This window comes from Equus caballus, chromosome 13, assembly GCF_041296265.1.
Source record: "Equus caballus isolate H_3958 breed thoroughbred chromosome 13, TB-T2T, whole genome shotgun sequence".
Taxonomy (NCBI): domain Eukaryota; kingdom Metazoa; phylum Chordata; class Mammalia; order Perissodactyla; family Equidae; genus Equus; species Equus caballus.
In genome coordinates, this window is record NC_091696.1 from 4115096 (window position 1) to 4141662 (window position 26567).

Genomic DNA, 26567 nt, shown 5'->3' on the forward strand with positions numbered 1-26567 from the left:
GTAAATAGAGAGTACAAAGGCTCCTTTGCACGCGGTGTGTCTGACGGGTGAGCTCTGACTCCACCGGAGAGGCCTCAGAGGGAGCACGGGAGCCCCAGGTAAGCCCTGGGCAGGGCCCCGGCATGGTCAGGAGCCTGGGCTGGCCAGCCTGTCCTGAGTCAGGTCCGGGCTCTGCCGCTCCCTCGGCGCCTAGCTGGGAAACCCCGGGCCAGCCTCAGGCTCTCTGGCATCCGTTTCTGCATCTGTGAAATGGGCGTGCTCCTTCCAGAGGAGCAGGGCGTGACCTCCCGGGTCGGTGCTCAGGGACGGGAGGTCTCTGTAAGAGGCCAACACCCTGCCTCCTTCAGCGGGGGCCCGCACAGTAGGGGCCTGCACCGCTCTGCCCCCAACCCTGATGGTAGTCCATTCACCAAGCCCCTTTCACTTACGGAGCCTCCCGCCAGCCCCGGCGCTGCCCCGAGACCCAGTGAGGAGCGAACTCCTCAAGGCTCCTTCGCTGAGTGCCCTTGAGCAAGTGTCTTCACCTCTCTGGGCCTCATCCCATCTGTCAAGTAGGGCGTCGTCGAGCGTCCCTCAGAGGCGTGGTGAGGATTGGAGGACTGAGTTCCCAGGGTCAGCCGTCCCACGCCAGTCAGGGGAGACCCCCTGGAGGAGGGGCCTGTGGCGCTGAGGCGTTACGGATGAATAGGAGTTGGTGGGGTGGAGGGGAGTGTGCTCGGTGATGGGCAGGCCCTCCAGGTGGAGGAACGGGCGGGTGAAAGCTTGGGAGAGGGGCGCCTCATCGTGGGGGCGGGGGGAGGGAGGAAGCCCTGGGAAATGGGGTGTGGCTGCTGGCTCAGAGAGGTGCTGGCCAGGGCAGGCAGGCGCCCAGATGGGGCGTGGGGTCCAGGCGGGAAGGAGCACAGAGGAGGTGGGGCCGGCAGGGAGGGAGGGGGAGGGTCCCCCTGGGCTCCCGTCCCCGCCAGCCTGCCGCACGGTGGCCGTAATGAAGAGCTCTTCCAGCTAAGAGCCCTGGAGCCGGGCCAGGCAGCTCCCGCCATCTGGGCCGGTCTCCAGCGGAGGCCCCTGGAGGCTTCATCCCCCATCGCTGGCTGTCCAGGGCTGTCCTGAGGGCCCCGGGAGGCCACATAGGCTTGGGGGCTTCTGTCCTGGAAGCCTGGCTCGGGGTACGGCTCCATCTGATCTCCAGACCTATGGGTCCGGGGGGTCCGGGGGGCAGCATGACCCACAGGACAGACAGGGGTGGCTGAGGAGGGACCAGCATTGGCCTGGCCTTGCTGTGTGACTCGAGCAAGAGTTGGAGGAAGTGACACAGAGGAAGGCCGCTCCTTGCACCAGGGGGAGACCCCAAGGGGTGGCAGACCCTCAACCCTCCATGATCAGCTGGGCCCAGACCCCGGAAGCGTCTGTCCCTCTGCCCAGCCAGCCGCTCCCTCCCCGGCTGTGTCCCGAGCAGGCCCCTCACTCTGGGCTCTGTCTGGCTCTTGGCTGCCTGCGCAGGTTGACGGGAAGATTCTAATGGGCTTTAAGTTAATAAGTTGCGACTAAATTAGGTTTGAGCTCTGCAGGAAGCAGATGGCACAGCCGCGTGGCCTGGAACAGCCCCGCTGGAGCGGCGGGCGCGGGCGGCGGTGGGGTGCGCACCGCTGGGTTCCCTTTATTCTTCTCCCCCAACCCCAACATTTTATTATGAAAATTCTCAACATAAAGAAGAGTCGAAAGAACAAGCCAGGAACACGCGTATGCCCACTGCCTGCATTTTGCCGTTTGCTTTCTGAGGTCCGTCTCGCCATCCCGCTGTCCATCCACCAATCCATCTTCCTTTTTTAATGCAGTTCGAAGTCAGTTGCAGACGCCATCACCCGTCACCCCTAAACCTGCATGTCATTAGCTAGAGGTCCATATTTAGTGTGGGTTTTGGGGGGTTTTTTTAAGGCAAAATTTACAGGCAGTGAAATGTACACGTCTAAAGTGAACATTTACTGCGTTTTGACAGATGGCCACGTCGTGTGAGCCAGATCTCTATCAGGATATGAGCATTACCGTCACCCCACTAGCTCCCTCCTGCCGCCCGCCCTCCCCGAGGGTAATAACCATCTGAGTTACCTCCGATTCATTTGCGTCGTCTAGAACGTCACATGAATGAAACCAGACAGTCTGTGTTCCCTTGCGTCTGTCTCTTTTGGTCAGCACGATACGCTTGAGAGTAATCCCAGGGGCGGGGGTATCAGGAGCCTGTTCCTTTTCATTGCTGCGTAGTATTCCACGCTACGGATGGACCAGGGTCTGTTGAACCACTTCCTCCTGATAGGCCCCTGGGTTGTTTCGAGACTTTGACTATTATGAGTAAAACGTGTATACGTCTTTTGTGGGCATGTAGCTTCTTTTTAGGCTTGAGTCCCTTTCGCCCCTCAACCCAGTCTATACCTCATTCTAAACCAACCCATTCTATACCTCAACCCACTCACTGGCCTTTGGGTGGGCACGTCTCCCCAAACTGACACGCCTTGGTGGGCCTTGGCCAACTGGGGTGGCTCCTGCTCCTCGGGAAGGAATGGATAGCGGGTGAGCAGGCTGATGGCTATTGTCACTGAAGCAGTGGGAGTTATTCCACACGATCTGGCTTGGACCCCAAGTGCCTCCCCTGAGACTGGTGCACAAGGGCACCCACCTGGAGGGTTGGTTAGATGGGCCACCAGGAGTAAGAAACCCAAGAGCCCCCAGGAAAGGCTTCACCCTAAGGCAAAGATCAGATGTAGAGTGTTGCCAATAAAACATGGTCTCAGGTCAAGCAAAATCTGACAGTGCCACTGTCAGGAGTCAAAGACAGCTAAGAGGCTCCTAAGAATCTTAAAAGCATGCATCTTAGACTCCCTCTGCTGGACTGGAGAGCTGCTAGAACTCTCGAGGGCCTTGTCCCACAGCCCAGAACAGAGAGAGGCTATCTCAAAGAGATGTGTGGATACAGCTCTGACCTAATGGAGTGTGTTGTAATCTGATACACAGGAAACCCACAGAGCTTTTAAAGGAATTATACCAGATGGGACTGAGCAGCTGTGCTGACTCCCTGCTGGCGGGGCCTGAGGCAGAGGAAGTTGACCGTTGGCCTACCCACCCTTACCACCCATTCCTCCAAAGTGAGCGTGTGGAAGGAAACAGGTCAGCCGGGGTCAGAAGACACTGGGCTTTGGGTATTATCCCTGTGGTCACTGAGGAATCATGGAGAGTGTTAGCAGGAAAAGGACACCTTTTAGAAAGCACGCTCTGCCTGCCTAGGGAGGGTGGTTGGAGGCTGAGCGAGGGAAGCCAAGAGACCAAGGAGGGAGCCAACCTACTGAAGGATGATTTGGGGAACATCAGAGGCCATTTAGAACAGCGCTCAGCACTTGCCAAGTGAGGACACAGCAGGAGCCTTGGTCCCTGGCGGTGGCAGCCCCCTGCTCACTTGTCCGTGATGCAGATCCCACTACAGCCCCTGCCTGCACCAACGCGGCTGCCCTCAGGAGCCCGGATGACAAAACAGGTCTGGCCACGGCCCCTCCTTGGCTCATTCCATGGGACCTTAATTGGCTGCATTTTTCATCCATTAGCAGAGTCCTTGCTGCGGTCAGCGAGGCCCAGGCGTCACCGGCAGTGACATAGGCCTGGCCCTGAGCCTAGCCCACCCTGGCACCCCCCACAGAGAACCCATCCCCTGGATCTGCCACTCACCCCAACAGAGCCCTCTGAGCATCTGGGGTGGTCGGCTGGGTGGCTCTGCTGATCTTGACCGGCTTGCTCATGGGTCTGGGGTTGGCTGGCGGTCAGCTGCTCCGGGACGGCCTCCGCCGTGTGGCTGTGCTCTAGGTCACCCATCTCTCAGGAGGCCAGCCTGGGCCTTTCCAGATCTCTGGTTTATCACAGCTGCTGTCATCCCACCGGCGGGCGTGAGTCACCTGCACAAACACAGAACCACGCAGCGGGGAAATTATTCTGCCTGTTGGTGGGAGGAGCTCCGAGTCCATTTGCACTGAAGACAGGCTCCTCATACCGTCAGGCTTTCCAGTGGGCAGCCCATTCTGCCCCCAGAACGCAGGCTTGAATCCCCACCATGCCGCGAGCCCCTGCTAAGGTCCGTTGGACCCTGGGCAACACCAATCACACCCCCGGACCAGAAAACCAGCCCTGGCCCTAATCTAAACCCCAAAGTTTCTCCCCATCTGAACAGCCGTTTCCCAGACTCGAAGGTCCTTCACCCCCCGTCCCCACGTAACTTGATGCTGGCAGGAGCCGGGGGTGTGTGGAGAGCGTGGGAACCGTGAAGACGAGACGTCCGTCTCCACACACAAACATAGTTTCAGTGTTTCCTGATAAATGCGTGCACGGCGACAAGCATTACAAACAGGCTGACATGGGCTTACTATGGACAAGGAAGAAAAATAGAGAAGGAAACGCTGCCTCTGCACCCCCACGGTCAAGGACGACCGCGGACTAATTCTGCTGTACTGCTTTCTAGTTTTTTCTCTACGTGGAGCGAGTATATGGTATGCATAATTGTGTATCCTGCGTGTCCCACTTAATGTTAAAAAATTCATAGTTTACAAAAGGCTAAAGTAAAAATAAGCATCTCTTCTCCGACCCCAACCCCCTAATCTCCAGTCCAAAGGCCACCTGCTGGCAGAATTCCCTCTCGCTCTGGGCAGATCAGCTTTTTGGTCTATGCAGGCCTTCAACTGATTGGACGCGGCCCACCCACATTATGGAGGGCAATTTGCTTTATTGGGTCTACCAATTTAAATGTAAATCTCACCCAAAAACACCCTCGCAGAAACGTCCAGAATAATGTTTGACCAATATCGGGGCACTGTGGCCCAGCCAAGTTGACATACAAAATTAGTCATTACACACGTTTTTCTGCACCTTGCTTTTCCTTTTTTAACTGAACAGTGTATCTTGTAAATCGCTCCCAATCGGTACAAGTCTCAATCTTTGTAACGTTGCGTAGTATCCTGTTGTACTGCTGGACGCTGAGCTTGTTTCTGATCTTTTGCTGTTACAAAAACGCAACAAATATTCTTTGGATGCACAGCTTTGAACAGATGTGCAAATATAATGTTGTATAGATTCTTAAAAATAGAATTCATGGAACAAATAATTTGTGCATTTTAAATTTGAGGTTGATGTGCCAAATTTCCCTCCATAGAAGTTGTATAAATTTACACTCCCACCATAAAGGATGGGAGGGCATCCTACTCTCACCTTGCCAACACTGACTTCAAACTTTTCGGCTTTTGCCAATATGCTGAGAAAAAAATGGCCTCTCAGTGTAGTTCTAATTTGTACCTCTCTTACTAGGTGTGGAGTTGGGCAATTTTTCATATGCCGAAGCCATTGTGTTTTCATTTTTTTTAATTGTCCGCTCATGTACTTTTCTCATCTTCTCTATTGGTTGCTGGTCTTTTTCTTTTTGATTTATAGATGCTCTTTATACATTAAGGAAACAAGCCCACTACCTGTCATACGTGTTGCAAATATTTTCCCCACTCTGGCATTTATCTTTTTCATTTTGTTTGTGATGGGGTTTTCCATGCACGAAGTTTATATTTTTTACTGAAACAGTCAAATGTGCTGGTCTTTTCATTTATGGCTTCTGAGTTTTGTGTCTCGCTTAGAAGGAACTTCTTTTCTATGAGATTATTAAAAACAGAAATCTGGAGTTTTTTGTTGTTAGTTATTTTTGTTGGTTTTGGTTTTGGTTTTGGTTTGAGTACCAGGAATGAGGTAGGGACCCAATTTTGTCTTATTTTATTTGTAGATTGTCACCCAATGAGGCAAACACCATGTACAGAATAATCCATCCGTCTCTCACTCACATGAAAACATACTGCTATCAATGCACGCGTTTGGGTCGCCTTCTGGAACCGCCGTTCTGTGCCCTTCACGGGTCCATCTCGTCAGAGGCCAGCCCTGAGCTGCCACAGCGGTGGCGGCTTGAGTTGATACTTTGTATCTGACAAGTCAATCCCTCCGCATTCCTCTTCCTTCACAGTTTTTTCCGGCCTTGGTCTCGCAAATTCATTTTCCCATATGAATTTCAGGATCAGTTTAACAGGCTCCAAAAGATAACTCGCCATCATCTCTATCTTCCCCTGAGTCTCTCACCAGAGTTTTCTCATGTCCCTTTACAGTTTTTTTCATGCAGACGTTGAACATTGCTAATTAAGCTCGTTCCGGGGAATTCCATCTATTTTGTCCCTGTCGTCAATGATTCTTTTCTCTGATTGCGGTTCTCTGTCTGCTGCGCCCGGGTAGGAAGGCTGTGGAATCTCTTAAAGGGCTTTACTAGGGTCCCTTGGATCTCCCAGCTATGTAATCCTGTCCCCTGTGAATAACAATGTAACTCCTCTTTTCCAGTTTTTATATATCTTCCTTCTTTCTCTTGGGTATCAGTGTCGACTAGGACGCCGAAGAGGGGAGGGGCAGAAGGTAACAGAACAGGTGAGGGCAGACATCCGAGCCTTGTCCCGTGTGTGGAGAGAGAGGTCTTCTGCTTCAGGACCATAAAGATTCACAGATTCCTATTTTAGGAGGATTCTTAAAAAATTAAGAAAGGGGGCTGGCCCACTGGTGCAGCGGTTAAGTGTGCACATTCCGCTTTGGTGGCCCGGGGTTCGCCGGTTTGGATCCCGGGTGTGGACATGCCACCGCTTGGCACGCCATGCTGTGGTAGGCGTCCCACATATAAAGCAGAGGAAGATGGACACGGATGTTAGCTCAGGGCCAGTCTTCCCCAGCAAAAAAGAGAAGGATTGGCAGCAGATGTTAGCTCAGAGCTAATCTTCCTCAAAAAAAAAAAATAAAATTAACAATGAATGTCGTTTTTCCCCAAATGCCTTTTTAGCATCTATACAGAGGATCAGATGATTTTTCCTTTGACCTATTAATACAATGAGTTATGTTACTAGCACCCTTTACCTGAGACCATCTTGCATTTGGAATGTCCTGTTCTTATTTTAAGGTGCCCCTGATTCCTGTGGCTACTATTTTATTTAGGATTTTACACTGATGTTCACAGCAGCGGGGGTCGGGGGGGGGGGGGGGACGAGTCTGTTGTCTCCTTAGAGAAATCTTCGTGAGCTTGAGGAATTTCTTTCTTCTTTCCCGTGCTCCGGAATATTTCAATCACCTTGTGGCGCTCTCTTCTTTGACGGTTTGGTAGAATTCTGGAAATGTGTGAAACGGCGTAAGCGGGGGTTGTGGGGGCAGAGGACTCGTCGTTTAACAAACTTCTCTCCTTCCTCTCTAGTAATTGATCTATTTAAATTTCTGTCGTCTGATAACAGCTTGTCTGCTCGTTCGTACTTTCCCAGAAAATCGTTTCACCCAGTTCTTCCAATTTTTTGGCACCAAGTGCAAAGTATCTTTCGTATTTCTCCTCGTTTCCTGTTTCTCTCTCATGTCACACTTGCACGCCGCCAGCTTGCCACACTGCTAGAAACGCTTCAGAACCGTCCACCCTGGGGGTGACCTGCCATTTCTCTGTGTGGTTTCACCTTATTCCATGGTTCCCCTGGGGTTTTCGAAGATGACAGTTGCGCCATCCACCCCCCACCGTGGTGAATATTCCATAGCCACTCTTCTCGGGTAACTGGCTATTTGCAATGTTTGGCTATTATGACGAACATCCTTGCATATAAAGCCCTTTCTATATTTAGAATCATTTCCTTGGGCTGGATTTTCTGGATCAAAGGCTGAGCGTGTTTTTCAGGCCGATTGACTTTCCAGAACCGTTGTTCTAACTTGCACTCCCACCAGCAAAACACCTAGGTCACGTCCTGCTCCCTCCTTCGCCTGAAACACTCCATGGGGCTCCAGTGCCTTCCCACAGCCAGCAAGACGCCCTCAGGCTGGTTTCTGCCCGACGCCCGATTTCTTCTCCCTTCCTCTGTTCCTGCTACTCCGGCCTTCTTTTTTTCTTAACTATAGAGCTTTCTCTGACCTCAGGACTTCGCGCTGGCTGATCCCTCTGCCCGGAGCACATTTACTTACCACAAACCTCCCACCGTGGGCGCCTTCCCATTGTTCAGGTCTCTCAGTTCCAGTGTCACCTTCTAGAGCGGTCTTCCCTGACCCCTAGATGGTGACGGGCGCCCCGGCCCCATAGGCTCGCTCTCCGTAGGCCCTCACTCCGTCTATTGTCTCCCAGGCATCGGACGCCTCCCGGAACGAGAGTACCCCATTATTGCCAGTGTCCCCCATGAGACTGAAACCCAATGGGGCAGGGATTCCGATGTGTCCCTCGTACCTGTAACAGTTTCACACACACGCAATACCTTTTGTTCACGCCCAGAACAGCCCGGCCTGGCTCCCTGCCGGGCTGAGGGTCCCCTTTCAGAGCTCCAGACCCAGGGGAGGGCGCAGGCTCGTCAGCTCGGATGAACCACTGGGAACGGCTGGCCATCTCCCCCAGCAGATGACGGGCAGGGGGCCGCCTCCCACCCCTGAGGGCACTAGCAGCATCCTCCCAGCACACTTCTCTCAGCACCCGGTTCAGTCCACCCTTAAGCAAGTATTTGGCTCCTGCTGTGTGCAGGCACTCTGCCCAGCACTGAGGATCCAGAGGAAGGCGAGGCAGGCTCTTACTCCTAGGGGGCAGGGGCGTCCTCTCTCAGGAGAGAAGGGCAAGGCCTTGAGGGCCGGTGCTGAACACAGCTGTGAACGGAGGCACCTCTGGGGCCTCCTGGTTGATGGCAGGTGGTCTCAAGGCAGGAGGAGGAGCTAGTTGGATGAGGGGGGAGGCTGGCGCGTGCCCTGCAAGCCCCTGTGTTGACCCCACCCAGCTAACTCTGTCGTGGGTGGGGAGGGGACTTGCCTGATTCCCATGGACAGGCCTGGGCTCCGGAGGGACCCGGGGCACGCTGCCTCCCACCTGGTTCCTGTTCTCGCCTTGTGCAGACCCCTTTCCGGGCAAGGAACCTCCCTGCGACCCCATCACTGGCTCCTTTGCGGTGCCAGGGCCCCGGTGGGCTCCTCCCCCGGGGCAAGGGTTCCTGAGCCTCAGCACAGTCTCCCTGAGGGCCACGTCACAGACGAGGACACCGAGGCACGGAGACAAGGGTGCTCAGCTGGCAACCCTGAGAGCAGGATTGTAATTCCACCTGGGAGAAAACTGAGGTTGCGGGATGCAAAAGGACCTAGTCAGGGTCTGATCCCACGCTAGGGGGAGAGGAGACTGGGCAGCGGGTGGGGACCAGCCGAGGGAGCGGCACAGGGGGCGACGATGCCCCCAGACCTGGCTGGAATCGGTGCTCTGCACGGGCTCAGCCCGCGGCCTCCTCCTCATCCTTCAAAACTTGGGAGTCTGGTCGTCTGGGTGACCTGTCACACCCACCCACCCTGAGTCGCAGACCTCCCTCCCTGGCGAGGGGACCCGGGGGCGGGACTGGGGCAGTAGCCCTGGGCACCAAGGCCGGGAGGTGGGGATGGGGGGAGGTGGGCTAGATCAGCCGCAGGTCACCGGGAGGTCACCGGGGCCACCATGCCCCCCTGGGGTGTCAGCCTCCGCCCCATCCCCGCCTCTGCGGGGGGCCGCGGGATGGGGAGATGAGGGGGAGGAGAAGGAGGAGGAGGGAGAGTATGGGAAGGCGGGGCGGGATGGGGAGGAGGAGGGGGGAGGACGGAAGGAGGGGAGGCGGGGCGGGGCTCGCCGTGGGGGCGGGCCGGGGCGGAGCGCGGGCCCCCGGCTGTGCTCGCCGCTGCGCTGCGCTGCGCCCCCCGGACGCGCTCGGCGACCCGGGCGCGGCGGAGGGACCGCGGAGGACGCCGGCCGCGCCCGGCCCGAGGCGGGGTGCGGGGCGCAGCGGGCCGGGGCGCGGGCGCCCAGGGGTCCCGGCGCGGGGGCGGTGGGCGCGGGCGGGGCCGGGCGCGCCGAGGACCCCCGGGCCGACCAGGTAAGCGGTCCCCGCGGAGGGGCGGGCGGGGCGGGCGCGGCCGGGGCGCGGGGACCTGTCGGAGCCTTTGTCTGCGGCGCGCGGCCCCGCGCCGCGCCCCCTCCCCCTCCGCGCCGGCTCGGGCAGCCGAGGCCAGGGCCGGGGGCGCGTGACCCTGGGGACTCTGAGACCCCCGCCTGACCCCAGTCCCTGTCCCGGGAAGAGAGGGCGCCCACCTCCACCGCTCGTCCAGCATCCGAACCGGGCCAGCCCCACGCCAGCCCAAGTGTGAGCGCAGGACCCAGACCCGGGAAGGAGGAGAGTGGCCGGTGGCCCGAGGCCATGCCCGGGCCCTGGCGCCCCCTTCTCCCCGGGCGCCTCCTAAAGGTCCTTCCACCTGAAGTTCCTCCTGGCCCCCCTCCGCCCCATCTCACCGCTTCCCCAGCCAGCCCCCTCCTACTTCTGGGGAGAGCCGGCTGGAAGAGGCGGGGCCTGTGCCCGGGGTCACCTCGCGGTGGTGGCCCGGGGAGTCTGTCCTTTGCCTAGGGGCGCAGGCCTGGGAACCAACTTTGTTGCTGATGGGGCCAGGCAGGCAGAAGGCGCTTGGGGGTGGGGTGCTGCCAGCGTCTACACCTGCAGAAACCAAGGCCAGGGGCAGGGGCTGGGTCCTGGCTGCTCTGCCACCAGCCAGCTCCTGAGGCCAGTGCGTTTGCCCGTCCTCCGGGAGCTGCAGGAAGGGAGCGGCTCCAGGGTCTGGAAACTCACTTTCCCGTGAGCAGAACCCACTGGAGGAGCTGGGGCAGTCGAGAACCGGGGCTGGGGAAAGGGCTGCAGAGGAGGCACCAGGCGGCCCAGGCACAGGGGCCCAGGGCCGTCCCAGGGCGTCCACTGGCCAGGGCTGGACACCCCCAGGGAGCAGGAGGCCGGAGGAGGGCCAGCGGGCTGGCTTTCCAAATGCAGTTCGGGTCCCTCGTTCCCTCTGGCTGGCTGGAGGCGCCACGTGCCTGGAGAGGGGTCAGCCTGGCCTTGGGGTCCAGACACCCAGCACCTCCACGATGCCTGGGGCTCCTTTGGAACCAGTGTCCTCTGAGTCCCTGCTGAAATGGGGGAACGAAAGGAGGCCCAGCGGGCTGTGTGAGCCCCAGCCTCGGCTCTCTGTGCCTCGGTCTCCCTTTCTGCAGGGTGGGGGCATGAGCCGGCCTCTCAGGACTCCTGGGGTGGGGAGCCCTCTCCGGCCCCCAGCAGTGCCCCGAGGTGGTGGCCTGTGTGACTGCTGAACTCCCCCCGTGCCCCCCCACCCATGATTTGTGAAGTACTTTCTTACCCACCAGAGGGAGGTGGGCAAACTGAGGCCCAGGGCTTGAAGCAGGGACCCGTGAGCTGAGGGCCAGAGCAATGCTCTGGGTCTTCTCAGCTGCTCTCCGGGCGGGCACCCAGGGGTCCTGATGGGGTGGGGGCTGCAGAGAGGAGCCCCGTGCATGCTCTTAAGTTTTAACTCAAGGAGGACACAGAAGCGAGTGGGGAGGGTCTGAGGCCCTGGGCTGCCCCGGTGCAGCGGGAGGGGTCTGAGGAGGGGCGAGTAGAGCCTGCGGCCCAGGAAGGGGGGCCCCCTCAGTGCACCCCTGCCCCACCACCCTGTGAGACCTGCCCTCTGGCCAGGCCAGTGAGGTCGTGTTGAGGGGCCATGGGGCCACGGTAGGGGGAGCCAGATCCCCCTCAAGGAGGGGGCCTGGAGGAGCACGCGGGGACAGTGGCTGGGGCGGGCAGTGTGGGTGACCGAGCCAGAGGGAGCTGTGGGGCCGCCTGCTGGCTGGATGCTGAGCACGTCCGCGGCCGGTGGCGTGGCCTCTGGCGGGGCGGAAACCTCAGCGTGGAGGCAGGCATGTCTGGGCGCTGCTGGCTTGGGGACCCCTGGCTGAGCCCGGGCCAGGGGTCAGGGTTCGGCTGTCCCCTAGGCTGGGCTCACGTCCTCAGAGGGCTGGAGGGAGGAGGGTTCCGTAGCTGGAAGCTGGGTGGGTGGGGCCTGAGCATCTCCAGGCCTCCAGCGCAGGATCCTGGCCAAGGCCACGGTCACTCAGATCCAGGCCGAGCTTGGTCCCCCAGCTCCAGTTGTGGCAGGAGGCCCAGGGTGGGGGAGCCCAGGAAGAGGACTGAGCCTGGAGGGGAGTGACACCTGCTCCCCAGACCCCCGAAGCGGGAGCCCCCGACCCCCTTCTCCACTGCTCTTGGGGCCCATCAGCCAGGTCAGCCCCCCGTTGTCAGGGCCAGAATATCCCCAGTCCCCAGGACTGACTGGAAGCAGGGGCGTCTCCAGCTCCCAGGCCCTGATGAGAACTCTCCATGGAGAATTAGCTAAAGAGGAAGGAGCCAGGAGGAGGCGCTCAGTAGCTGGTCAGCACCACCCATCTGGGGGCTAGCGAGTGGGTAAACTGAGGCAGGAGAGCGGGAGAAAATGAGATGAAACGGGGGGGAGCAGGGAATGGCTGTGTGCCAACCTCAGAGAAAATCAGAGTAACTCAGGCACGTGGGGTCCTTCTCCCGGCTTCTTCTGCGGGTTCCACCACACATGCTCACCGGCTGGGAAGGCAGAGGTGCCATCCTCAGTGCCCGATGCCATGGTGTCCCATTTCTGTCCCACGTTCTCTACGAGGAGCAGGTATCCTTTTTGCAATCAGATGAGTGAATAAAAGTCCTTAGAAAAACAAATCGATAAAGTTTTAGGGAAAAAACTAGACTTCCCCCCACCCAGCATTACCTACACAGTAGGGGGAGCGTCTCTCCATCGTGCATCAGTTAGCTCCTTCCTTCCCTCCAAAGACAAGGGCTGGCAGATTGGAACTGAAGCAAGAGAAACTGAGGCAAGAGCAAAGGAAGCACTTCCTGCCCCTGAAGGTGGTTGGCCCCAGAACGGAGGGCTGGGGTGTCCCACAGGCCTGTGTTTGGGTCCGGGCTCCACCCCTGACAGCCTGTGAGAGTGGGGTGACGGGGCAAGGGGGAGTGACTGTCTCACCCTCCTTTTCCTTGGCTGTAAAATGAGTGACTGTCAGCAGCCCTCCCGGAGGGAGACGATACGTGGGACACTGAGCACAGAGCTGGCACACGAAGTGTTCACTAGTGTCTGTGTTCTGACTGCTCACCAAGTCCTGGCGTTCCACCTCCCAAATATTTCTCCGCTCCATTGATTTCTCTCCCTGCCCACTGCCGTCACCCCCAGGCAGGCCTCCGTGCCCACTGCCACCACCCCCGTGCAGGCCTCCGAGGCCACTGCCGCCACCCCCACACAGGCCTCGGTCGTTGCTCCCCACTGCAGCGAGGCTGGGCTTCTTGACACAGATCATGTGATGTCACTCGTCCGCTTGGGTTTGCGCCCTTCATGGCGCTGATTCGAAATCGGTGGAAGGAATTGTGAGGACAGCTCCGGCAGGGGGCGGTGCAGGCTCGGGGCTCAGCCGTGGGGCGTGGGGGTCCCTCCTCGTCACCCCCTCAGCTCGCCTCCTCTCCTCTCCCCCCAACAGCACGGGCAGCCATGGGCTCCGTGGGAAGCCAGCGGCTCCGGGAAGCTGGTGCAGCAAGCCCGTGGGACAGGAGCATGGTCATGAGCTTCAGCTTCGACGGCGGCCAGCTGGAGGAGGTGGCGGTGGGTACTGCTCGAGGCCAGGCTGATGGGCCCGGGGGCACCCCAGTTTCTCCAGACTCTGGTGAGTGAGGGTGTGGGCAGGGCGTGTGTTTGGCCCCGAACAGGACCTGGGCACGTGAGCCCTTGGGGCCTGGGGGACAGGAGTCTGGGGTGGGCATGGAGTAGGCAGGCCATGTCTGTCAGGACGGACTGGATATGCTGCGTAAGAAACAATCCCGCTGGCTCCGTGCCTCCAGCCCAATGCCGTGTGCCCCGTGCAGTCACTGAGCCAGGCTGCGGAGGCTCCGTCTTACGGGGGCTCCCATGACTACCAGGCAGCAGAAAGGGCAGCTGGTGAACCACGCACTGACCCAGACTGCACGTAAAACTTCCATCTGGAAGTGACACAGGCCACTTTGGTCACATTTCATTGGCCAGAGTAAGCCACGCCTCACTTCAGGGCAGATGGGAACGTGCCAAAAAGGAGGAGGATGGCCATGAGGTTCAGAGACCTGATTTTCCATCCGGCTGTATGACCTTGGGCAAGGGCCTAAACCTCTCTGAGTCTCGGTTTCCGCACCTCAAGGGAATAGGCCGGGTGCCTGTGAGCTCAGACTTGCAGAATGGGCGGCGCATGAATCTGGAGTGAGACAGATTCGGGCTCAACCCCAGGTCGCATCCCCCGCCTGCTTGGGGACCTGGGGTAGGTCACCATTCTCTGGGCTTGGTGTCTTTATCTGTGAAAGAGAATGCTCCTGGTGCCACCTTCAGTGTGCTTGGGAAAGAATCCGTAAGCCGTTGCTTGGGACTGTCCTGGGACTCAGGGCCCCCATACGTGAGAGCTGTGTTTGGGGGTCTGGACTGTACTAGCACCCCTGCAGGCTCAGAAGTGGGGGCTTGTTCCCTGGCCCCATCCCCTCTCTTTGCAGATGGGGAATGGAGGTTCTGCCGGACGAGCCCTGGGGTGGGCTGGGATGGCCTCGCTCCTCCTGAGTGCGTGCACAGAGCCAGCTCGGGGCCGTCCCTGAGGTGCCAGACTTCTCCTGGTCAGGTGTGGCCAGAGATAGCATGTGGCGTGTGCAGCCACGGCCACAGACGTGGATGGCGGCCGTGGTGGCCGTGACAGGGGCGGTTTGAACTGTACTGGCGTTGCTGATAGTGTCTGGATCAGTCACTTGGTGGCTCACCCAGAGAAAGAGAGGCCGTAGGAGATGGACAGACAGAGGGGAGACAGACAGAGGGCTGTCGATACATGCAGCCTTAGATCTGTACGTTCACATACGGGTTTATGGCAGGAAATGGGCTTGCTGACGTGGAGGCTGGCTAAGTCGGAGTCCGTAAGGCAGGTGGTCAGGAAGGAAGATCACAAACAGGCTGAAACCCCACAGGCGCGAGCTGTTGGGGGTCTCTGAGTGCTGGGAAGACCTAAAGGTTTTGCCTGATTAGGTCAGGCCCACCTGGAGCGATTTCCGTCTTGATTAATTTAAAGTCCACTAAGGAGGCAGCAGCATCTCCATCAGTGCTTGACTGAATCACTGGGGACTATTCGGCCTGCCAAGTGGACCCATACAACCGACCGTCACAGTCCACCCTTTGCCAGCTTGGCTCCCATACACAGCTCCTTAAACCACGCTTTATCTCCAAATAAAGGCACTAGCAAAGTCGTGCCACCACCTCGCATGACGTAACTAACCCCTGTACAACCAACACCACCCCAAGCCTTTCCACAGAAGATGCCAAATCCTGTGTGCTGTTACACAACCCCCCCGTTTTGTTTTTTTTTTTTTGAGGAAGATTAGCCCTGAACTAACATCTGCTGTCAATCCTCCTCTTTTTGCTGAGGAAGACTGGCCCTGAGCTAACATCCATGCCCATCTTCCTCTGTTTTATATGTGGGACGCCTGCCATAGCGTGGCTTGCCAAGCTGTGCCATGTCCGCACCCGGGATCCGAACTGGCGAACCCTGGGCCACCGAAGTGGAACATGCGCACTTAACCGCTGCGCCACCGGGCCGGCTGCACACATCCCCTTTGAGACCCTGTAACTCAGATACTGAGATACAAAGTTAACTATTACACATCTTATGGTAGGTGAGAAGGGGACAAGAGAGGGAATAACACAAAGATATTTGGTTAACACACACGCGCAGACATTTCACGTCAAAACAGGGAAGAAACGCTCATAGCCGTTGCGGTCCTCGTGTCTGTGACCGGTCGCGTGGTCACGGCTGGTATTTACAACCACCGTCTTCCTCTTCCCATTCTGTAGCCCCCTGTGCCCACTAGGCACCTCGGCTGGTCCTGGTTCTTTGACCCCAACCTCCATTCCTGAAGGTTCTGGCCGCTAGCAGTCCTGCTGGAGTTGGGTTGTGTCGTTTTTCCATTGACGTCCGTCACAGGGAGCAGAAGTCCTCTGAGACTCCGGGCACATCCTTCCTTTTTCCCTTGGATGGGCAGGACCGGGACAGTGCCCTCTTCCGTGCCTGGCGGTTGGGGCGGGAGGAGCCCGGAGGGGCGGGGCGGCCGTCTTAGTTTCCAGGGCGACGGGATGCTCGTGTCTCTGGTTAGCATCCTTCCTCCCTTTGGCACCTGGGCGTCTTGCTGGTGGATCTCTAAAGGTCATAGTAAGCGGTCCCATGCCACATCCACCCCGTGGTCCCCAGACACAAGGCTGCTGGCCCTGAGAGAGTCACCCCACGTATCAGACTCATTTCGAGCCTCCTGGGGGATGCTGCCACCGCCCCACAAGCTGGCCCCTGAGCTGCGTCTTCAGAAGGCTGTCCCACCATCTGTCCAGCTGGCTGCTTCGGTGGCCGCGAAGCTCATAGTCGTGGTGGCAGTGGCCTCTTGTTGGTGGACAGTGGCCATGGTGATGGTGGCCATGATGCTGGTGGCAGCTATAGAGCCAATCACCCTCGTTATAGTGACAATGAAGGTGACTGCAGTGGCCATGACAGTGATGATAATGGCCATGATGCAGCGGCATTGCAGCCACGGCGGTGGGGATGGACAGAAGGCAGCGTGATGGCCGCCATGATGCTGGTGGACCCGGTGGCCAAGGTGATGACAGACCGTGGACGTGGTGATGGTTGTCACGGGGTTGGGTGCTGTGGTGCACTGTGGCCGTGGTGATGGACTGCGGCCCTGGCGTGGCGGCCGTGGCCGTGCGTGGGCTGGTCCATTCTCACCCAGTGTCTCTGGGTTTAGCGGCAGAGGAGCCAGTCCCGGACGATCGCTACCACGCCATCTACTTTGCGATGCTGCTGGCTGGCGTGGGCTTCCTACTGCCATACAACAGCTTCATCACCGACGTGGACTTCCTGCATCACAAGTACCCAGGTGGGTCCCCCGAGTCACGCCCCCGCACACCCGCCACCCTCTGGAAACCCCACGGGCAGGACCCTGCTGGGGAACCCGTGTTATTCAAATCCTGGCTCGGTAGTGAATTGCTGAGTGACCTCAGGGCAGCCGCTCACCCTCTCTGGGCCGTCAGCCCCTCTTGGGCAGAGCGAGGAGGCAGCGCCTAGTGGGGGTGGGCTCCCCCTGAGCACCTGTGGCTGGCCGACCCCCGCAGGGACCTCGATTGTGTTCGATATGAGCCTCACCTACATCTTGGTGGCACTGGTGGCCGTGCTCCTGAACAACGCGCTCGTGGAGAGACTGAGCCTGCACACCAGGATCACCGCCGGTACGCACCGCCGCCCCCCCCCCCAGGTCCTGGTGCCCACCTGCCCGGCCCCTCCCTCACCCCCTTCCTGTCTGTGCTTCCCTCTCCGGACCTGTGAAACGGAATATGTGGGGTTCGCTGAATGAGTGTAGGGTCAGGCCTGCAGCGGTGCACACGTGACAAGGATCCCTGGCCCCGGGGAAGGGGGGCTCTTGTGTGCCCCACAGTGTGTCCAGGCCCACGCTCTTCCGTGGCCTGGTCTGCTCTTCCTTTCCCGTCCGTCTTCATGGCGACCTCCAGCTTCAAGGCCCAGCTCCAACGACACCTCCTCCAGGAAGCCTTCCAGGTGGCCCTCTTAGACCCTGGCCCTGGCCCTCCCAGAGTTAAAGGGAAGGGCAGAGAGAGAGGCCTCTCAGAGCTGGCTCCACAGGAGGGGTGGGATGAGGGGGAGCCCCCCCAGCTGCTCATGGCCCCCCGCTCCGGTTTCTCCCCCGCAGGCTACCTCCTGGCCTTGGGCCCCCTCCTGTTCGTCAGCATCTGTGACGTGTGGCTGCAGCTCTTCTCTCGCGACCAGGCGTATGCCATCAACCTGGCCGCCGTGGGCACTGTGGCCTTCGGCTGCACAGGTAGGGCCGGGCGGGCTGGGGCCCAGCGTCGGAGTGCCACCGTGGCCGTGCATCCCGCCCCGTTCGCGTGCGGGGTGCGTGTGACACGAGACAAGCCGGGCTCCAGGCCAGGACGTGTCCACAGGCACACTCCACATGCGTGCTCACACACAGCACCTGCCCCCACGCGCGTGCTCACACACAGAGCACGCACAGAGCACATGCGTGCACACACATGGTGCACAGAAAGAGCGACTGCCCCACACGCATGCACACACAGTGCCAGAGCACATGCACTGTGCACACGTCCACACCCCCCGGGTGCCACATGGACCCTGGAGCAGTTCCCCGGTTTCTCGATATAACCTGGCCTTCAAGGACCATCTTGCACATGTCACTATGTCACCGTGTTTTTCTTGGGTAGTGGCTTCCAAACTAATTATTTTAAAGCTTTTTATTTTGAAAATATTTCAAACCTACAGAAAGGGTGCGAGAATAATAGAATGAACTCCGCAGGCCCTTCCCTCAGATCGCCAATTGTTGACTGAGAGAGGTTACACTCTAGTCTCAAGTGACCCGGAAATCTCAGTGGCTTCACAGAACAAGACTTGCGTCCGGCTCTCGCTGCATGCCCAGCACATCGCGGGCGGCTCTGCTCCATGCAGTCGCTTGGGACTCAGGTTGACTGTGGCCCCTGTCTGTGACACGTGGCCTTTGGTCACCCCACTGGGGGGAAGAAAGAAAGGCTGGAAGTCCACGTGCGCTTTTCACGCCCTTGTCCAGAAGGGCCATGTGTCATTTCTGCCCATTTCCCATCGGCCAGAGATAGTCCAGGAGTCTGGCCAGCCCCGGGAGGCTGTGGGGGGCAGGACGCGCACTACATGAAGGGCAGTGCTGTTCCCCACGCCCTGCAGGGTGGTGGGACCATATCCCTCTGCCGCCAGTGGCGTTAGCGTCCCCGACCGTGCACACTCGCCAGCACGGTGTCCTCAGACTGGAATTTCGTTCCAAGCTGGCGGCTGATAAGCGGTGTCTCATGGTCCCTCCTCTCTCTCTCTCTTAAGTGCAGCAATCCAGCTTCTATGGGTACACGGGGATGCTGCCCAAGAGGTACACCCAAGGGGTGATGACCGGGGAGAGTGAGTATCTGCAAGCCCAGGAGGGGCAGGGGCTGTCGGCTCTGGAAGCCTCTTCCTGGGGACCCCCCACGATGTGCCCCCAACCAAGACCAGGCTCACAAGCTCCAGGCCTCCTGGGCTGGGGACAGTGACCAACGCCTCCCCTCGCCTGGCTGCTGGGGTCTCCCAGATGGGAGGGGCATGGCTGTGATGTGTGTACGGGGTGAGCCCCTTCATACCCAGGATGTCGCCAAGCTCTCCTCGGAGCCCCTCATCCGCTGCTTGGCTCCCCCACCTGGCTTCTCAGACCTCCCTTCCCAAGCCCACCTCATCCTCTCCCACCCGCCCCTGCTCAGCACACGGCCCCCCGTGCCCAGAACCGAAACTTACCAGCACCCCGTCCTTCTCCAAGGCGTGCGGACATGCCCTCCAGGCCAGCTCCTCACCCCAGCCCCTGATCCAGGCGACCGACCGCCTCTTGCCCTGCCACCCCTCTCTGCACAGGGGCAGCAGCACCCTTAGCCCAGCCCCATGCTTCAGGGGCCCCGCGCTTCGAACCACCGTCCTCCAGTTGTCCCCCCGTTCCTTGCGTGCCTCGATGGGCTGGGGTCAGCCATGCTGTCCAGGCAGGCTGCTGGGCCCAGGCCTGGACCACGTGGGCTCTGGTCCCCATTCCTCCCCTTTGGGGCTTTCTGCCCCATCTCCCTATGATGAGGTTGACTGGATGCCCCCAGGGCTCCCGGCCTCTCGGCTGTGGACTTGGGTGCCAGCAAGGCAGCAGGCAGGCAGAGGAACTTCTGCGGGCCAGACACATTTGTCGTGCAGACAAGGGTGCTGCAGCTGCCAGAATGGTGCTGGCACGCCCATTTGGGGTGGCTTCTGTAGCCAGGGGCCCCCCAAAAAAGATTTGCTCGGAGTCCTGCTCACCCTCAGGGTGGCCCACAGTGGCCATGACCTGCCTCTGCCAGACACTGCCCAGTGGCTCATGGTCACCCTCAGACGAAACCCCCCAAATGCTGCCGGAGGCCGTGCTTTCTGCCATGTCCCCCACTGCCCCCCTCAACCTCAAGCTGTCCCCCACACCGTTCCAAGCCCCCCCACATTCTTCATCTCCTCAAACTGGATCATACAGAGCTCACCCAGCCATGCCCCAGTCACCGCGTGCCCCCTCATCATGTACAATTGTTGGAGTTTCCTGTGACTTTTGTGACCCTCCCCCCCAGCCCTGGGAAGGAAGGGCCTGTGAGCTGTCCCCACTGTGTCTTCAGGGCAGGATAGTGGTGGCACACAGCATGCACTCAATCCATGCTCCGGGGGGTGTGTGTGCGGCAGGCAGCAGGGCAGGGAGGGGTGGTCTGAGCAGCACCTTCTAGGGGTGGGGCTGTGACGACTGGGGTGGAGGCTGGGCCGGCCTGGAGTGGGGGCAGTGCAAACCTGTGGGGGGGGGGGACAAGGGGGCGGGGCTGAGTGGTGAGGGCGGGGCTGAGTGGAAGGGCGGGGCTCCGTGGAGGGGCGGGGCTGAGTGTGGAGAGCAGGGCTGAGTGTGGAGGGTGGGGCTGAGTATGGAGGGCGGGGCTGAGTGGAGGGGGGCACTGAGTGGAGAGGGCAGGGGGGTGAGTGGGGGGTGGGGCTGAGTGGAGGCGAGGGGGGCTGAGTGGAGGGGGCGGGGCTGAGTGGAGAGGGCTGGGCTGAGTGGGGGCGGGGCTGAGTGGGGAGGGTGGGGCTGAGTGCAGGGGTGGGGCTGAGTGGGGAGGGTCTGAGTGGAGAGGGAGGGGCTGAGTGGAAGGGCAGGGCTGAGTGGGGAGGGCAGGGCTGAGTGGGGAGGGTGGGGCTGAGTGCAGGGGCGGGGCTGAGTGGGGAGGGCGGGGCTGAGTGGAGGGGCGGGGCTGAGTGTGGAGGGCGGGGCTGAGTGGAGGGGCGGGGCTGAGTGGAGGGGCGGGGCTGAGTGGGGAGGGCGGGGCTGAGTGGAGGGGCGGGGCTGAGTGGGGAGGGCGGGGCTGAGAGGGCGGGGCTGAGTGGAGGGCGGGGCTGAGTGTGGAGGGCGGGGCTGAGTGTGGGGGTGGGGCTGAGTGGAGGGGGCGGGGCTGAGTGTGGAGGGCGGGGCTGAGTGGGGGGGCGGGGCTGAGTGTGGAGGGCGGGGCTGAGTGTGGGGGTGGGGGCTGAGTGGAGGGGGCGGGGCTGAGTGTGGAGGGCGGGGCTGAGTGGAGGGGCGGGGCTGCGTGGAGGGGGCGGGGCTGAGTGCAGGGGCGGGGCTGAGTGTGGAGGGCGGGGCTGCGTGGAGGGCGGGGCTGCGTGGAGAGGGCGGGCCCAGGCCATGCCCCGGTCCGGTCCCCCCAGGCACGGCGGGCGTGATGGTGTCCCTGAGCCGCATCCTCACGAAGCTGCTGCTGCCGGACGAGCGCGCCAGCACGCTCATCTTCTTCCTGCTGTCCGCCGGCCTCGAGCTGCTCTGCTGCCTGCTGCACCTGCTCGTGCGCCGCAGCCGCTTCGTGCGCCGCCACACGGCTCGGCCCCGCGACTGCCACCCGGCCGGGTCCCGCTACCGCGTGCACCACGACGTCGCCGCCGGGGACGTCCGCTTCGTGAGTCCGCGGCCCGGGGACCGGGGTTGGCGCCCTTGGGGGCCCGCGCATCCGTGGCCGGCGCCCCCTGGCTGGAGAGCAGGGTGCCCTCTGGTGGCGGCAGGTGCTGGGGAGGGCACGGGGGATGCAGGATGGGGGTGCTCCAGGGTCCCTGTAGGATCAGGCTCAGGAGACCGGCCCTCGGAGGGCATGGCGGGGCAGCCAGGCTTGTCACAGACGTTGATCCAGCGAGTCACTTGAGCTCTCAGCTGGGGACACTGCAGCGAGCCAGAAACGTGGTCCCCCATGGTGCCCAGAGATCTACAGACGGCCAGAGGATGGCGTGCTGTGACCAGGCCCACACAAGAAAGGAGAGAAACTAGGGGCCCTCTTAATAGTCAGGGAGGTGCCCCAAGGCGTGGCTTCTGGGCTGAGACCTGAGCCGTGTGGAGGGAGAGATGTGAAGATTCACAGGAAGGGTGTGGGAACAGAGGGAAGAGCCTGTGCGGAGGCTCAGAGGCTGGGTGTTTGAAGAGCAGCGAGGAAGGGAGGGTGGGCAGGAGGCCTCGAGGAGCCTGCCGCCCAAACCCCGTCCCACGTCGCCCTCCCTCCAGGAGCACCAAGGCCCAGCCCCGGCCAACTGTGGGTCCCCAAAGGACAGCCCGGCCCACGAGGTGACCAGCGGCCGCGGGGGAGCCTACACGCGCTTTGACGTGCCTCAGCGGAGAGTCAAGCGGAGCTGGCCCTCCTTCAGAGGTGGGGCCGGGGGTGGCACTCGGGCCAGCGGGCGGGTGGGGGGGGGGCCTGCAGGGCGCTGTCCCCTGACCCGCGGCCTGCCTCCCACAGCCCTGCTGCTGCACCGCTACGTGGTGGCCCGCGTCATCTGGGCCGACATGCTGTCCATCGCCGTCACTTACTTCATCACGCTGTGCCTGTTCCCGGGTCTCGAGTCCGAGATCCGCCACTGCATCCTGGGCGAGTGGCTGCCCATCCTCATCATGGCCGTCTTCAACCTCTCTGACTTTGTGGGCAAGGTGGGCCGCCCGCCCCGACCCCGGCCCCTGGCCCTGGTGGCGGTGGGGGACAGGGGGGACAGGATGCCACTGGCAGAGCCGTCAGACCACAGGGCCACCGCGGGAGGGTCCCCAGGGCGGGGCAGGCCCGGCGCTGACGATGTCCGGTGGGGAGGGTGGAATCAAGCAAGGGTGCCGTTTGAGATCACGGCCTCGGAGGGTGGCCCCCAACTGACCCCAGAGTGCTCTGGGTGTCAGCCGTGTCCCCGGAGCCGTCCTCCTGCTCCACGCTCACTAGTGAACGGGTCTGTGACAGCACAGGTGCGGGCGCTGGAAGTACCCCGTTGGCTCAAAGAGGCCAGGAGACTTCGAGCAGAGCGTCACGTGCCACGAGTGCAGGGTGGGGGTGGGAGCCGGAACAAAGCTGCCATTTCTGGGTCAGGCCTTCTCTAGATGAACGCAGAAGAGGCTCAGAGAGGGCAAGCCATTTGCGTGCAGTCACACAGCTAGAGGGCCAGGAAACAAGTCTGTGCTTCGAGAGGGAGCGCGGCTTCCTTAGCTGGCCCAGCTGCCCGTCCTGGTGCTCCCGCTGTGCGAGGTGACACAACTGGGCGTGACCCTCTGGGCCGCGGTGTCCTCATTTCTCCAGGGCCCCCGCCCGCAAAGGTGCCATGAGGACTGACAGGGGGACTTGGCAGGGTGGCAATGGGTCCAGGCTCGCGGCAGGCCTATGCCGGCTGTAAGGAGGGGTCCGGGGGTCCAGGGGATGGGCCAGGCCGGCGGGCCCTCACGCCGGGCTCCCCGCAGATCCTGGCGGCCCTGCCCGTGGACTGGCGGGGCCCGCACCTGCTGGCCTGCGCCTGCCTGCGCTTGGTCTTCATCCCGCTCTTCATCCTGTGCGTGTACCCGAGCGGCGCGCCCGCCCTCCGCCACCCCGCCTGGCCCTGCGTGTTCTCGCTGCTCATGGGCATCAGCAACGGCTACTTCGGCAGCGTGCCCATGATCCTGGCGGCCGGCAAAGTGAGCCCCAAGCAGCGGGAGCTGGCAGGTGAGGCCCCGCTCGGCCTGCCCGGGGGACAGCTCGGGAGCCCCCCTCCAAGCACTGTTCTAGGTGCTGGGGAGACAGTGGTGATAAAACAATGATCCCAGAGGAGCTGAGCAGTCTGGGAAGGCTTCGCTGAGGAGGTGACTTTTGAGCCAAGAAGTAGTGAGGGAGTCAGCCACATGATAATGCAAGGGAATAGCATTCCAGGAAGTGGGAATAGCATGTGCAAAGGCCCTGAGGCAGAAGCAGCAGTGTGTGCCAAGGGCGGGGGAGGGAGGAGGTGGGAGGGTCGCTGTGAGGCTGGGTACGGAGGAGGGACAGGGTCTGACTGTGGACCCCTTTGGTGCTGTTCAGACAGCGAAGAGGGATCAGGCAGAGAAAGGGCATCAGTGAGGAGCTACTGCAACAGTCCTGGCCCAAGAGGCCAGGGGCATGGACCAGGGCGGGGGTGCCGTGGGATCCTGGATCTGTTTTGACAGGAGAGCCTGTAGGCCCGGCTGACAGACTGGGAGACAGGGTGTGAGAAAGGGACACAGGATCAAGAAGGACTCCCCAGATTGGGGCCTGCCGCTCAGGGGAACAAGCTTGGATTGGCGTCCACTGAGCTGGGGAGGGGGCGTGGTGGGAGGGGCACTGGATTTGGGGACCAGACCCAGGAGGTTGGAGATGCCCAGCAGACACCCCGTGGTGTCTGGGACGAGGAGGCTGTGGAGATGGGAGGCTGGAGATGAAAGGAAGCAGGCAGGGCCCGGGGCGCCCCATGTGTTCAAACGGGGGACAGTCCTTAGATAGCCACCTCCCGGGAGCGGGCGGCGGTCACCGCTGTGGTCCCCCGAGGGCCGCACACTGCCCCGTCCCTCAGTCCCTCCATCCCTCGGGCTCAGTCCGGCCTCGTCCACAGGGAACACCATGACCGTGTCCTACATGACGGGGCTGACGCTGGGCTCGGCCGTGGCCTACGGCACCTACAGCCTCACGCGGGGCGCCCGCCGCAGCTGCTTCCCCGCCACCGCCAACGCCTCGCTCCCCGCCGGGCCCTGAGCCGGGCCCGCCACCTGCAGTGCCTGCTGCCACCCGGGGCCCCACCAGCCCTGCGCCCTCTGGCTGCACCCAGGGGCCCCAGCCCTGGGGGGGTCACTCACAGCCATCCCCACCCAGGAGAGCAGACACCAGCCAGTGTCCCCGCCTGGAGGCCCCCGCCCCCCTTCACACCATCCGTGGCACCTGTGAGGGTGCACCTGAGCCAGCCCTTCCTTCATGGGGGCCCCTCGTCCTGAGCGTGAAGACCTCAGTGGAGAGGGTCCATCCCCAGCCTTGTTACCCCACGGCCTCTGCCTGTCCCCTGCTCTCAAATGCTGGTTCTCCAGAACAGAACGCATCTGCCATAATGGGATCGTAGCCCGGGTCTGGACGGGCTCGGACTGCGGTCCACACCGGCCCCTCTGTGACCACGGCTTTGGTGCACCCACAGCTGGGCACACCCATGCCACCCACCCTGGCACCCACCTGAGGCTGCGGGCCTGGGGGGTCTGTGCCTGACTGGGGACCCCCATCGACTTCTCCGGCCCCTCCACGGACTCCTCCTGTGACCGTGATACAGGAGTGGGCACAGTATGGGGGCCGCAGAGCAGGGCCCCACGCCCTGACTGAAAGCTTGACCCAGGCCTTGCTCCACATGGGGCGAGGCCCAAGGAGGGATGTGACATGCCCACCAGTCCCAGGAAAGTCAGGAGGGGCAGAGGTCCCACGCAAGCCCGGACCCTCCAGAGCATCCTGCCAAAGACGGGCTTTTCCAGGGGGCGCCTGGCCTGCCCTTGCACACCCACGGCGCAGCCGTGCCCACCCCCCCACTGTGTCCTGTCCACGTGTCTGTCCACTGACTGTACCGCACTGGCCATTAAAAGATGAAGGCAGAGATGCCCCACCACCGCCTCTGGAGCAGCGTCTATGTGGGCAGGGCTACCGCCGCCATCTGGGGGCAGGGGTCCTGGCGGGACAAGGCCACCCTCAGAGCTGGGCCCTGCCTTCCCGGCTGTAGGGCCCACCTGTGCGCAGGCCTGAAGTTTCTGGGGTTGGGGGGCGTCAGGCAGCAGGAGGGTGTCGCACCTGGGGGCCGGGCCGGTTTTGTGTGGAGGGCTGAGGACGGGGGTATTTGGGGTTTGGACGGCGCCTCGGTGGCCCTTGTGTCCTCGGGTCAGCTGGGCCCCGCCCCCGGGGCTCAGCCGGGTCCTGAGGCTGAGGGTCTGGGCTCCAGTCCCGACTCTGTTGCTGATTCGTGTGATGGGGCCCAATCCCCGCTCTGTTCGGTGCCTTAGTTTCCCCGAGGTGTGGGGTTGGTCCCCTCTTTGGTATAGGTCCCTCGCGGGCTCGGGGACCCACCCACCGGCAGGCCCCGCCCCCGGGAGCCCCGGGCGGCCACGTGGGCCGGGACCACGAGGGGCGACGCCGCAGGGGCAGCCAGCCAGGTGTCGCCGGCGCGCTGCTCCTCCCGCGACTCGGTGTGGGCGGGGCCGCCCCCGCCGGGACTCAGTTTCTCGGAAACGCCCTTCCCCGGCCAGAGCCGAGCTGACGCCTTCTGTGTTAACGCTTTCAGTTGCCGCTGTGACCTCTTCCCGCGGCCCTGAGATGACACAGCCCAGAATGTCGTCCGCGTCCCATGCACACCGAGCGCACCGGGTCGCCGGGCGGTACCGCGGGGTCAGGCTGGGAGCTGACCTCGGGGAGGGAGGGGGCGGCAGCGCCAGGACCCCGGCCCAGCCTCCCCGCCCCTGCAGCCCCTCCCCTCTGCACCGGCTCAGGGCCACTCAGACCACCAGCATCGTCGTCGTCAGGCGTGGACCTGGCTGGGCGCGCTCAGCTGTCATTTTAAAGGAAGAAAAAGGAGATGCGCCCTCCAGCCGCGCACTGACCAAGAGTAAACTTTCTACGCTGATGGGGACCGTCTCCACCTCGGCTACCCTAGACAGTAGCCATTCGCCACGTCTGGAAACGTGGCCGGTGCAACCGAGAAACTTCTCCGGTCCCTTCGTGTAAAA

General features: G+C 61.4%; 1 protein-coding gene across 2 annotated transcripts; it reads left to right on the forward strand.

Annotated features, from left to right (window-relative positions):
* Window positions 1-25456, forward strand: SLC29A4 (solute carrier family 29 member 4). Of its 2 annotated transcripts, none has more exons than XM_023655202.2 (11): window positions 1-98; window positions 13424-13606; window positions 16731-16862; window positions 17098-17211; window positions 17688-17816; window positions 18860-18934; window positions 21251-21495; window positions 22089-22230; window positions 22321-22508; window positions 23295-23535; window positions 24434-25456. In XM_023655202.2, the coding sequence occupies exons 2-11, from the start codon at window positions 13435-13437 to the stop codon at window positions 24571-24573; spliced, it is 1578 nt and encodes a 525-aa protein (XP_023510970.1). In that variant the 5' UTR covers window positions 1-98; window positions 13424-13434; the 3' UTR covers window positions 24574-25456. The 2 variants fall into 2 exon arrangements, with proteins under 2 accessions (XP_023510970.1, XP_023510969.1); XM_023655201.2 differs by lacking the exon at window positions 1-98 and adding an exon at window positions 9714-9929.
* Window positions 25457-26567: the final 1111 nt, after the last annotated feature.